At 44.6% G+C, this 12,561-nt stretch overlaps 1 protein-coding gene and 1 long non-coding RNA gene across 2 annotated transcripts in view; one reads left to right on the top strand and one right to left on the bottom strand.

Annotated features, from left to right (window-relative positions):
• Positions 1-12,561, top strand: part of PRDM10 (PR/SET domain 10) — a 126,858-nt gene that overhangs the window by 88,121 nt on the left and 26,176 nt on the right. Inside the window, 5 exon segments of the mRNA XM_058289420.1 lie at positions 319-436; positions 3,395-3,524; positions 4,044-4,286; positions 9,987-10,334; positions 12,315-12,470. Of these exon segments, the coding sequence (XP_058145403.1) occupies positions 319-436; positions 3,395-3,524; positions 4,044-4,286; positions 9,987-10,334; positions 12,315-12,470 (995 nt within the window).
• LOC139437758 (uncharacterized) lies at positions 6,865-12,186 on the bottom strand. The gene is made up of 3 exons (XR_011647671.1): positions 12,102-12,186; positions 11,655-11,737; positions 6,865-6,956 (listed from the first exon to the last, which is right to left on the bottom strand). It is a non-coding gene; the product is annotated as an uncharacterized lncRNA (long non-coding RNA).

The following is a 12,561-nucleotide window of genomic DNA, read 5'->3' as shown; positions in this document are numbered from 1 at the left end:
TTTGGATGTAGGTTTGCACTGCAGCACTCCCTGTCTTTGCATTGCGGTGAGGTTGTGTGTGTGCATGTTTACATGTGTGTGAGAGAGGGTGGTTGAAGGTATTTGTTCCTTTGATGCCTCGCATGGAGAGATCAGAAAAAAATCTGAAAAACCACCTTTCTGTCAAACTTCCGCCTTTGATTTTGTGGCAGAGCAGCTCTCTGTTGCTGTGGTGTGGTGGGCCCTTCGGGCTGCAGCGAGGGTGGGAAATGGGGGGACCCTGGGCATTTGGGTGGCCCTGATCATCAGCTGTTTTTGATCTCTCTCCTGTGGCTGCAGTTCTTCGAGAGCAGGAGAAGAACTGGCCCTGCTATGAATGTAACCGGCGATTTGTGAGCTCGGAGCAGCTGCAGCAGCACCTCAACTCGCATGATGAGAAACTAGATGTGTTTAGCAGGTATACATGGGGGAAGGTTCACCGATTTAAATTGTAAAGGTCCAGAAGCATTTCTGGGTTGTCTGTAAACTGACGAGTGTGTGTAAGTGTGCGTCTGTGTAGACAGGTGAGCAAGTGGGCTGCAGAGGGCAATGTCAGGCTGCCGTTGCCTCTTCTTTTTCCATGTTGCTCATGTACTGTTTATCTTCTTTCCAGCGTAACAGGGGACCCTTTTGCCTTAGTTGAGTCTTCCTTACCTAGAGAGTCTGGAATTGAGATTTTGTTTTTTTAAAAAAACAAATCCATTTTATTGATGCATATTAATAAAGCATGCCATTCATCCAAGGTGTACCATCGATGGTGTTAGGTATGATCACATAGTTGCGTGTTGATCACTTCAGTCATGGTTAGGGCATGATATCGGGGTCCTTGAGAGAGCGTGCACCTTTGAATTAATCTGCATCTACAATTTTCACATTTTTCAGCAGTGATATTCCTTTACCAAATGAAACCATATGCTTAACTCCAAAATATAAAAAAGATAGGTGAGGGGAGAGTCAGCCAGGATGGAGCAGGCAGGGCCAGGAGGGCCTTCTGGCGATGGTAAGAAATTTTGGATTTTCTTCTACGGGTGAGGGAGTGTCTTTAGAAGGTTCTGATCAGGGAGTATTGCAAAGTCGATCAGGCTTTGAAAAGATCACTCTGGATAAAATGAAAGTGTCACGTCAGCTTGTACTGGAGCCCGAGTGCAATCAGGGAGTGCCGTCACCAGCGGTAGGAGCAGTCCAGGCGAGGAATGAAGGGCTCTGGAATCGGCAGGGCCAGCGGGACCCGCTCTGACCGCGTTTGAGGAGAGAAGAGATGATGCGAAATGGCATCTGGAAAGGCACAGCATGTTGGCCTGCGGCCTGAAGAGCCGCTCAAGGCACACGGGCCTGGAGTGAATGTGAGAGCACTAGCATGGTGCCCTCCAGCCGGGCCCAGCCACAGGGTGTGGGGCAGCAGGTGCAGAGAACTGGGTCGGGCGGGTGGTGGTTTCGCCCAGTGCGTACAACAGAGTAAGAATGACGAAGCAGGGAAGTGGATGTGGCTTCAAGCAATTGGGCTCCCGTCTACCATACGGGAGGTAAAATGTTTGGTTCCTGGGGCCTCCTGGTGGTGTTGAGCTGGCCAGAGCGGAGAGCTGGCCCCTGCAGGAGTGCTGGCCCGTGTGGCACACTGGCTCGAGCAGAGAGCTGGCTGGAGCCGAGAGCTGGTGCAGCAAGGTGACGCAACAAAGAGACACAGAGGAGAGACAATAAGAGATGCAGCAGACCAGGGAGCTGAGGTGGCGCATGAGATTGAGCACCTCTCTCCCACTCTGGAAGGTCCCAGGATCGGTTCCCAGATGCCTGAAGAGAAGACAAGCAGCCACAGAAGAACGCACAGCAAATGGACGCAGAGAGCAGACAGCAAGAGGGGAGGGGAGGAAAAAATTAATAAATACGTAAATCTTAAAAAAAAAAAATCACAAAGCAATGGTGGGGGTGGGCATGGAGGGCATATACCAGGAGGTGGTGATAATGATTGATCATGGTGTTTAAGGTGCAGAAGGAGAGAAAACATCAAGGTGGGTGGTGTGTAGGGGGGCTGGGAGCAGTGGCAGGAGGATTGGGTTGGAGGTGCTCGGGAGCGGGAGGGCACGCTGAGTCTGGGGCCTGAGGGAGTGAGCTGGAAGGTTAGGAGAGGGAGGGCACAGAACTGGGGCACCTGAGTTCTGCATTTATTGATGATGACAAGGTCGGGTGTGACCAAGGTTGTCAGTATTGAAGCAGGTTGGAAAACAAAGTTAAGGTGTCTCTCCCTTTCCTGTAGGCTGCCCCTAAACTCTGTTCACCATGCTGTTAGAGCACTTCTTATATTCTATTGTGATTTTTGGTTTATATGTCTGCTGCTCCTACTGGCCCCATGGGTAAAAACTGTCTCATGTAACTTTTTAAAAGATGCGATAATAGTATTGTAGTTTTATATATATATTTATTTAAAAAGAGTCCTTATGTTTTGGAGATACAGACTGAGATATTTACAGTTGAAATGATATCTGGGCTTTCTAATGGGTATGCATGTGGGCAAGTTGTGGGGATATAGATGGAAAAAGATTGACAATGAAATTGGGTAATGGATACACTGGACTCATTATGCTATTTGCTACATTTGCTTAGGTTCAGAAATTTCCATAATACAGAATCTTTCAGCAGTTCCTGGATAAAGTATATACTTTTTGTTAAATTGTTATATGGACAAGTGGAAGAATAAAGCATGACACACACATACACACACATATCTTCTAAAAGAGGTTTTCATGACATGCTTTCTGAGTGCCTTTTATTAAGGAATTTTATATGTTAGAAAACCCTTTAAAAGGGAATAAAATGTATTAGGGGTGTTTAAGCTGAGGCACATTATGAGGTAGTTGAAGTAAAAATTTTGTTCTGACCTTCCAGAAGCTGATAGGACAACAAGAAAGTTCTTTTGACTATAACTACATTTCTTGGAAGGAATAGGAAGTAAGGTGAGGCAAGGGCAAAAGAGGGGAGGAAACACAGAATTTTGTCTGAGAAGCTATCCCATAGGAAGGTACTGGAAAGTTTCACAAGTTGCATCCTGTCTGCTTTTCTCACATTATCTCAGCGATGTGTTTGTGCTTTCAGAATTTTTGGGAGCAAAGTGTTGTCAGTGCTGTGAATTTTTATAACTCTTTTCTTCTTAATAATTTAAGACATCACTTTGAGTTACACAGAGGAAAAAGATAAATTAAGAAAGCATATAGTAGCAAAATGATGGTTTCCATTAGAGGAAAGAATCAGGGCAAGTGGTAAAGTTGGAGGATATCAAGCTATCTGGGGTCACTTAGGACCATTTAGGGAAATATTTGTTATGCCGTGAGAGAGAAATCACGTGAATACTATGACTGTTTGTAACCCGCTCTCTTGTCCTCAGAACACGAGGCAGAGGAAGGGGACGAGGCAAGAGGCGATTTGGCCCTGGTCGACGGCCAGGGCGTCCCCCCAAATTTATCCGCTTGGAAATCACCAGTGAGAATGGAGACAAGTGTGACGACGGGACGCAGGTACGTGGGGCATGGGAACGAGCTGCATCTTCATGTGCGCTTAGAGGACAGAAAGGAACTGTTACTATGTTTAAATATGAATGGACAGTCCTGTGAACTAAGGGCTCGGCTGCCTGTTAATTAAAGAGTGTTTTAAAAAAGGCAAAAAAAAAAAGTATTTTCTGATACTACTTGCCTCAGAAACCCAAAGTTGCTGCCCTAAAGATTTCAAATTGGACAGAAATTTTGTCGAGGGGCTTTAGGTTTAATTTGTTTAAACAACGGAAAACCATATTGATAATCCAGGAGCATTTCCTACCACAGACTTTTCCTTACAAAGTGGACCGGAAGCGCTCATCGTTTTTGTGTGCACATTTATCGATCATCTCTCCCAAAAGGAGACTGTTTTTTTCCTGAGCCTTCTGAAGTTAGTTAAAAACAGGCAGCCGTTGTAAATTCTCACCGCCAGGCCTTCAAGCACGAATCTCCCTGTGTATTCGTTAGGCAAGTAATTGCCGGTCGTATGATTTGCAATTCCAGGACTTGCTGCATTTTTCCAGCAAGGAGCAGTTCGAGGAGCCCGAGCCAGCCGCACTGAACGGGCTGGAGCAGCCGGAGCCGGCCGCCCTCCCGCTGCCGCCGCTGCCCCAGGAGGCCCCGGCTGCCTTGGAGCACGAGCCGGAACCCCACCCGCTGCACCTGCAGCCGCAGCACGAGGAGAGCGTGGGGCCCCCCCAGAGCTCCTTGACGGCCGACGACATGCGCCGAGCCAAGCGCATCCGAGTAAGTGGGCAGCCCTCGCTCTCCCGCCGCCGGCCCGGGGTGCGTGTGCTCCAGCCTGCTCACGCTCCACCCTGGAACCCTCATCGAGGCTGCCACGCGCTCCGCCCCTCATTTGGGAAGCCAGCGTTACCTCTCAGTGCCTTTGTGTCTGTGGCAGGCAGGGGTGGCTGGTCCTAGATGTGGTCCATGCAGCAGTGACACAGAAGCCTGGCTTTGGGCAGCTCCTGGGCTGGCTCTCCGGATCCCTAAACTCGCCGATGGGGAATGCAGAAATTAGTGCCTTTGGGTGTCACAGTTGCTTCTCTCTTAAGCCAGGCACTTCTGTGCCAAGAACTTCCTAGCTCTCAAGTGAATCTTGAGCAACTAAATCTGGTTCCTACAGTTGCCGAGGGGAGACCGGACAGTGTCGTTACTTGTCAGTGCAAGGGGATGTGGTGGAGAGAGCCACACGCGCAGGGAGTCTTGAAGTCGAGCCCGAGGGTTGGGAACGGAGCCCACGTCTCGTTCTGTGCCATGCGTCCTGGCTGGCAGCCGTGCTGCTGCAGGCTCCCGGGGCTTGCAGTTCTCGTGCCATTTCTCTCATCATTTTACAGACAGAATTTGAATCTGGGTTAGGGACAGCAGGGGATGCACATGGAAAAATAGGGTTTTGTGGGATAAGCGCCTGTGCTGACCATTTGCATCCTGAAAACAATGACATAAAGCCCACGTTTGTGGCAGCTGGGAGTAGAAAGCCTTTCACTAGTACTTTAGGTGGAAGTGAAAGAGACTGTATCGTTTCTCAGCCTTCACAACTTCTGGATGGACGATTATTCGAGCTTCTGTTCCTTTTCATTTGCTTATTTGCTGTCAGGCTAGAAGGGACCTTGACAAAGAGGTCTAGTCCATTCCTTCATATAAAAATATGTTTAAACATTCATAGCCATGGGATCGCTTGGAAGGACTCTTAAGAATTCTGAGGCTAAACAGCCTTTTATGAGGATCCTGGAATTGAAACATCTAAAATCAGTTTCCAAGGGAAATGGGTGTATATTAAAAAGGATAGGGAACCATAAGTATAGACCAGAAAGGCAAAAGGCCATGACTGAATGCCTTCCCATCATCATTTTTCCCAGTCTGCTTTTCTCTTCTGCTCATTTACTGTCTTTCCTGCTCTGACCATTCTGATCTTTTTGAGTTCAGAGAAATGTTTATTAGATTTAATTTTTTTTTTCGGAAGGGAAAAACGAAAGCCCACGCATGTAGTGAAGTCATAGATACACTAACATGGTCTGGCATTGTACTTGTAATTTTGAATGAGCTGGGCTGCTGGTTTCAATACAGCGTTCCTTGTATCAAAGCAAGAGCCATGCACCTGTGGCTTTTGGAGATCAGTCTTAGTTATTTTTTTCCCCTTCTTACACCATTCTAAAAAGTAGGGCTATGTATTTTTTTCATCTTTTCTCTCCAGATTGGTAATGACCAACTGAAGGGAAGTCTTCCAATCCCGTTGGTAATGTAACTATTTTTCTCTCCTCTAATGCTGCCTGCTCAGTTGGAGCTGCAGGTAGGTTTGTTTCCTGTGTCTCACATAACAGAATGTCATTTAAGTGTCTGCCTGACCTGCTGTTCTTTGCAACCTGTACTTACTAAATCCCGGTAGAAACCATGATTTGGTTGCTACAGTAAATGCAGATTAGTTCAGGAATAAATGACCATTTATTTGCAACTAGATGAGTCAGTAAATTGTGGGCCTCATTTTCCTCAAATGCAAAATGAAGGGATAGGACTAGGTGATCTCCAAGGTCCCTTCCAGCTCTAAAATACTTGGAAAGACTCAAGGGTGCTGTTGAGTTCTAACTATCAATGGAGCACTGGGCCTTGCACTCTGAGGGAAACAATAGAATTTTCTCTTGAGCCCTGCTTTCTAGGAGCTTACAGTCAAATTAGGGAGACAGTGCTACTACAGAGCAGTTTACTGAGGCATACTAAGTTTGAAAGTCTAGCTTATAATTGCTCTAGGAACTTGGAAGAGTGAAAGACAAGAAAGATGGAGGAGTCAGGGTACAATCCATGAATGAAAGACTGAAACTGGTCCTTGAGTGAGAGATGGGAGTTAGATGTACCGGAAGAAGGGAGAACGTTTCAGAGGAGGGTAGCTGTCGGATCAAAGGTCCAAACACAGGCATGTGTACGGTGTGATTATGGGGCAGTAAAAACCCTCGCTTGACTGCAGCGTGGGATGCCAGTTGAGTAGTAGAGAGAGTGCTGTTAAGCATAGCCAAGACTTTGAAAGCTGGCCAAAAAAAAAAAAAAGGGACAGAGGAAAAGATGCTAACAACAATAAACAAACGTGATAGATTTCCTTTTTCATCTGGTGCCAGGGTCAAAATAACATGGACATCGATCCGTAACTTGGGCTCTTTTAACTTGTAATATCGAATTCCAGAAACGTTTCACGGTCATTGTTTACAAAGACCCTGTTGTCTCAGAATTCATTTCAATGTGAGTTAATGAACCCCACATCCCAGATTTAGCAATTGTCCGATTGTGGCCTCCTTCGGGTATCCGATGTACCATCCGGTATGCTGTAGCTGAGTGACTGGGCCTCAGGATCAGAAGGTCCACTATGTCCATCTGTGCTGCCGCATCGTTTCTCCCGATGTCTGCTAGAGGCCTGTACAGCCTTGGCTGTGAACGATAGAACACACCTTAGAGTAGAACTGGCTATTCAGTGGGTCGAGGGATGGGAATGGTTCTAGCCCTTCCAATACCTTGTAATAGGAGAATAAATTAGATCAGAGGAGTGCAATCTAGTTCCTGAGCACTCAGACAATGTTCAGGGCTCTATGGAAATTAAAAAGAGGATCAGAGGATCTGTTGATAGAAGTGAGAAAGTGGAGCCAGGTGGCTGCTCAGTTTAAATCTGTGTCTGAAGGCACGCAGGCTAATGAGGAATGACAAGACTGATTAATGTAATGGACCAAAACCAAACTGAGTTCTGGCTTTGGCACCCAAAGATAAATGGGACACCTGGCGAGGCCATGATCCATTGTGGTACATGGTGTCAGTCCTTGGAACCTTGACCAGACTTGGATAAAGGATGTGGTTCTTCCATGCTAAAAGCTTCTGAATCTTGAATCACCTTATTGCAGGATAACATTTGCTTACCTGCAGTGTTCCCATAAAGTTTTTTTTTTTTAATTAAAGAAATTGTGGGTTTGTAGAACAATCGTGCATAACTAACAAAGTTTGGAAAGTAGCCAAAATAGTGAGAGCTTTTACAAAAAACAAGTATCTGGATAGAGTAAAAAGGTGAAATGACTGCTAAGAAGTGTAATGAAATGAAAGAAAGCTCTGTGGGTGATTTGGGAGAATAAAAGGTCTGTTCTTAAAAGATCTCTGAAGATGCTACAGGAAAGAGCTTGAAATAATTTTTTTCTTCTGTGTTTCCTATGAACTACATCCATTAATTCTCAAACTTTTATCTAACACTTCCTATGAGGTTAATGATTTATTAAGTGTACTAGACACAAGAGAGAATAAAATAGGCTGCAAACCTTCTAGTGGGCCCAGTCAATTTTGGAAGACAACATAATTGCTTTATAACTATTTAAGATATATGCAGAGGTAGCATTTTAAGAACATCTCTCCTAGTCCTGTTAGAGAAATGCTGGGAAAAAAGTTTTCTGTTCTATTAGAACTACGCTCGGCGTTTTCAGAGATTATTCACTTCACAAAATCAAAAATGATCATCTTGGTTTTTCCCCTAGATAATTATGTCACATTAAATTTAGTTTGGAAGTTACTGTGTGTAGGTAACTTGAAATGAGAGGTCCATTGTCCTGTTCAGTGTACATTTTTTACTGCACAAAAAAGGTGTTAGGTTTTCCCCTAGTCCTTCAGCTACAATTCTCTCCTAGCCACATGGGCATGTCCATTCACAGAAGTATTTTCTAGGGGTTTCCCCCCCCCCTCATAGCTTTCTAGAGCTCTCCCCCTGATATTCTGAGGAACTTATGAATGACTCCACTATAGAATAACTAAAATATTGAATCTGTGTTCTCTGTGTGAAAGATGATCCAGTAGATCTGCTCTGGGGAGGGCATGAGTTGTTTTTACCACACTGCTGTGAATTTGCACTCGTTACCCATATTTTCTCACTTGAATTCTTTTATAACAATTGCATGAATTTATAAGATGGCTAATCATTAGAAGGGCAATCTGTGACTGAAAAAAAGGAGCAAAACTGACTGGTCCAGACAAGGAACAAAAATAAGCTTCACTTTGTTTTAGCATGGCATTCTAACCAGGGGAACTAACTAGCTACATGTTAGAACCTTGTCCTCTGCACTTTCTAAGTAGGAAATTATTAAATGTATGCATTCCATTTATGATGTGTGCTCATTTCTCATGTCTCATAAAGAAACACATTTATATACATCCTAATCTTCCATTTCCCTTTCAGTTCTTGTTTTTAAATTTCTATATAATTCACATACCATAAAATGCACCCTTTTAAAGTATACAATTCAGTGACTTTTAATATATTCCCAAATATGTCACCATCACCACTCTCTAATTCCAGGAGCATTTTCATTGCCCCAGAAAGAAACCCCAGACCCACTGGCATTCACACCCCAGTTCCCTCCACCCAGCTGTCCCGGCAACTACTACCCTGAAGTTCCTTTTATTTTTTATTTCCTTCTTTTGGTGAAACATTTTACTCACGCTTCAAATTCTTTTTCTCAAGATCTTCCACAAGTAATATTTTGGCTGACTTGCTCCAGCCTCCATCATGCCTGTGTGACTCACCCTAAGACTTTTCCTGCAGATGCTCCGTTTTGAGCTTGCTGCACTCTAGGATTTGTTTTATCACACAAGGCCTCTGTTGGGAACACCTTTTGAATGTTACTTAAATCCTTTCAAAAGAAAACGCACATGCATAAACACACACATCTTTTTTTGTTGGTTTTCCTCTGTTCTTTTTCCATGCTTCTTAAAAATTTTTAACTTTTTATTTCATTTTTTTAGTACTTCTTAGATCATTTCATTTTTTAAAAAAAATTATTTATTTTTTAATTCATTTTTAAAAAATATTAATTCAAAAAATATGAGGTCCCCATGTACCCCCCCACCCCGATCATTTCATTTTTAAGAATGTTTTTTTAAAAAGATGGTTAGATGACATAAATGTTACTTAACTTTTTATCTTGAAATAATTTCAAACTTACAGGACAGTTACAAAAAGAATACAAACCCCATACAGAGAACCTCCAGCTTACCCAGATACCCAGATCCACCAGCTTTTAACATTTTGCCACATTTGCCATATCATTCTGTTTTTCCATCTGTCATCTATTTATCTGTCTATCACCTAAACATCTGAGAGTCGGTGGTATCCATCACTCTCCTTGAACGCTTATTTCCATAAACATTTTCTGAGAACAAAGATATTCACAACTGATGTAACCACCTGCGGTTATCAAGTCCAAACAATTGAACACTGATACAAAGCTTACCACCTCGCAGGATGAGCATCTTTGGGGATGGCTTCCTTTCTAATGTCTTCACCAGAAGAATCTTCTTTCAACTGTGTACGCTAGAGTTTAAATTTCTATGGAAAGTCTGAGATTGCAGGGTTCAACACCCCCCCCCCCCCCAAGCCACATGCACATGTCCCTTCCTCACTAAATCGTCCTGTTTGTATATGTCTTTCAGAATGCAGCTCTTCAGCACCTGTTTATTCGGAAATCCTTCCGGCCCTTTAAATGTTTGCAGTGTGGGAAAGCCTTCCGGGAGAAGGACAAACTGGATCAGCACTTGCGTTTCCACGGGCGGGAGGGGAACTGCCCTTTGACCTGTGACCTCTGTAACAAGGGCTTCATCAGCAGCACGTCCTTGGAGACTCACATGAAGCTCCATTCCGACCAGAAGACTTACTCTTGCATTTTTTGCCCTGAATCCTTTGACCGCCTTGATTTGTTGAAAGATCACGTGGCCATTCATGTTAATGATGGCTACTTTACCTGCCCGACTTGTAAAAAACGTTTCCCAGATTTTATCCAGGTGAGTGTCCCCTGCTGAGGTTCCTGTATGTTTCCTTCTTTTGGTAAAAGAAGCTTTGAATTTCTTGGAAATTTGAGACAGCCTAGCACTTGTTTTTTTTTTTTTCAAATCCCCCCTCTCCACTACATGTTCTCTTGTCTGTCTGCTCATTATTTACTCAGCTTCTGCAGGAGGCAGCGGGAACCGAACCTGGGACCTCCCAGAGAGCTGGTGCCCAACTGGCTGAGCCACATCCCTTCCCACACTTGCATTTTCATCCCTTCTTTGGAACAGCTTTATAGTTGAGAACAATATTTCTTCAGTCAACCTGCTTTTGATCAATAAGATTGTTTGGGGAAACGGACTTTGGCCCAGTGGTTAGGGCGTCCGTCTACCACATGGGAGGTCCGCGGTTCAGGCCCCGGGCCTCCTTGACCCGTGTGGAGCTGGCCCATGCGCAGTGCTGATGCGCGCAAGGAGTGCAGTGCCACGCAGGGGTGTCCCCCGCGTGGGGGAGCCCCACGCGCAAGGAGTGCACCCATAAGGAGAGCCGCCCAGCGCGAAGGAGGGAGCAGCCTGCCGAGGAATGGCGCCGCCCACACTTCCCGTGCCGCTGACGACAACAGAAGCGGACAAAGAAACAAGATGCAGCAAAAAGACACAGAAAACAGACAACCGGGGGAGGGGAGGGGAATTAAATAAATAAAAATTAAAAAAAAAAATCTTAAAAAAAAAAAATAATAAGATTGTTTGGATCTTAGTTGTCCAAATCAGACTTTAAAATGTAAACATTTACGTTTTATTGCAAATAGTAAACACCAGGTCCAACTTTAGTTTTAAGAAATTCTTTCTTCGTCCTTGCCAATACACATTCTCATAAAATGGGCATATAGAGCCTCTAGGAGGTATGCTCCCGTTTCCTGCTCTGAAAGCCTCTCCTCTACTGCTCTGCTTGCCTGTCCTGCATTTCCAAGGTCATGCATTTTGGAAGGAAACAGAGAAAGTGGTATATAGCATACTTTCACATCAAGCACCGATGTATTATATTCTTTGCCAGAGCAAAATGGGGGAAGATAAACACCAGAATATTCATGATTTCATTTGAACTTCATCTGAAATATTTTTGAATAATTAAATCTAAATATCCTGTAAAAAAGCTCTTTTAAAAAATTACCAATACAAAAGGAGGTTAGGGTTTAATCATAGTTCTGTTAATGTTGGAAATTTTCTCTTTTCACAGAAACAGCTAGCAAAGTTGCTTTAAGGCTGAATCTAAAGGCAAAAGAGACTCCAAAAATAATGAAGCAAAATGCCTGATAGGAATAGCCTGATATGACTCACCACTCAGCTCCCCTGCGCCGCTCTTCTTCATTGGATATTTATGGCCATGCGAGTTCTGAGACTGTGTCCTTGATTTAAGTTACCTAAAAATAAAGGGAATAAGTCCTGGTTAGGAAGAAACGACACCAGTTTTGTATTGTTCTCATAGGTGGGATCTAATTCATGTCTTTAACTTTTCAGAATCTGATTTTATAGGAAGATATAAAAGGATCAATTACTAAAATGGGCTAAATTGCTTCTGTACATGCTGGAGGCAGAAAAAAGTGAGGAAGAATGAGTTACGTGTTGTGTTCCTGTAGGTACTATTTAGCAAGATTAATCTAAACCCCCCAAAACTTTCCTTTTAATCTTAAAAATTAAAGAAAAGAAAAGGAAAAAATGAAAATGGACTCCAAGCCATCAAGGCTCTGACCAATCCTACAGTCCTTCTTCCCCCTCCCAGGGCACCTGGGCGGTTAAGATTTCCACAGCCCCCTGGCTGCTCCATTTCTTTCTTCTTGGTGACAGGGACAGAGTGCGGTTGGTGGGAGGCCACCTCCCACTGGTCGGCCGCCACGTCCAGGTTGAGAGAGCCCGTGGCCGCGCGTCTGGCTCCCCCTAGCGTCGAGCAGCTGCCTAGGTCGTTCCCTTGCTCCCCTGAGCCTGTCTGTGTCTCCGCAGGTGAAGAAGCACGTGCGCAGCTTCCACTCGGAAAAGATCTACCAGTGCACGGAGTGTGACAAGGCCTTCTGCCGCCCCGATAAACTGCGCCTGCACATGCTGCGCCACTCGGACCGCAAAGATTTCCTGTGCTCCACGTGCGGAAAGCAGTTTAAGGTACGCAGCCAGCGCGCAGCCCAAGGCCCACCGATGCGTCCAGGGAAGGAGAAACACCTGCTGATTTCATCCCTTTATCCCCTTGTTACAA

The sequence above is a fragment of the Dasypus novemcinctus genome, chromosome 27 (assembly GCF_030445035.2).
Source record: "Dasypus novemcinctus isolate mDasNov1 chromosome 27, mDasNov1.1.hap2, whole genome shotgun sequence".
Classification (NCBI taxonomy): Eukaryota; Metazoa; Chordata; class Mammalia; order Cingulata; family Dasypodidae; genus Dasypus; species Dasypus novemcinctus.
The sequence above is the reverse complement of the archived record's forward strand: the minus strand, read 5'-3'. Positions and strand labels throughout refer to the sequence as shown.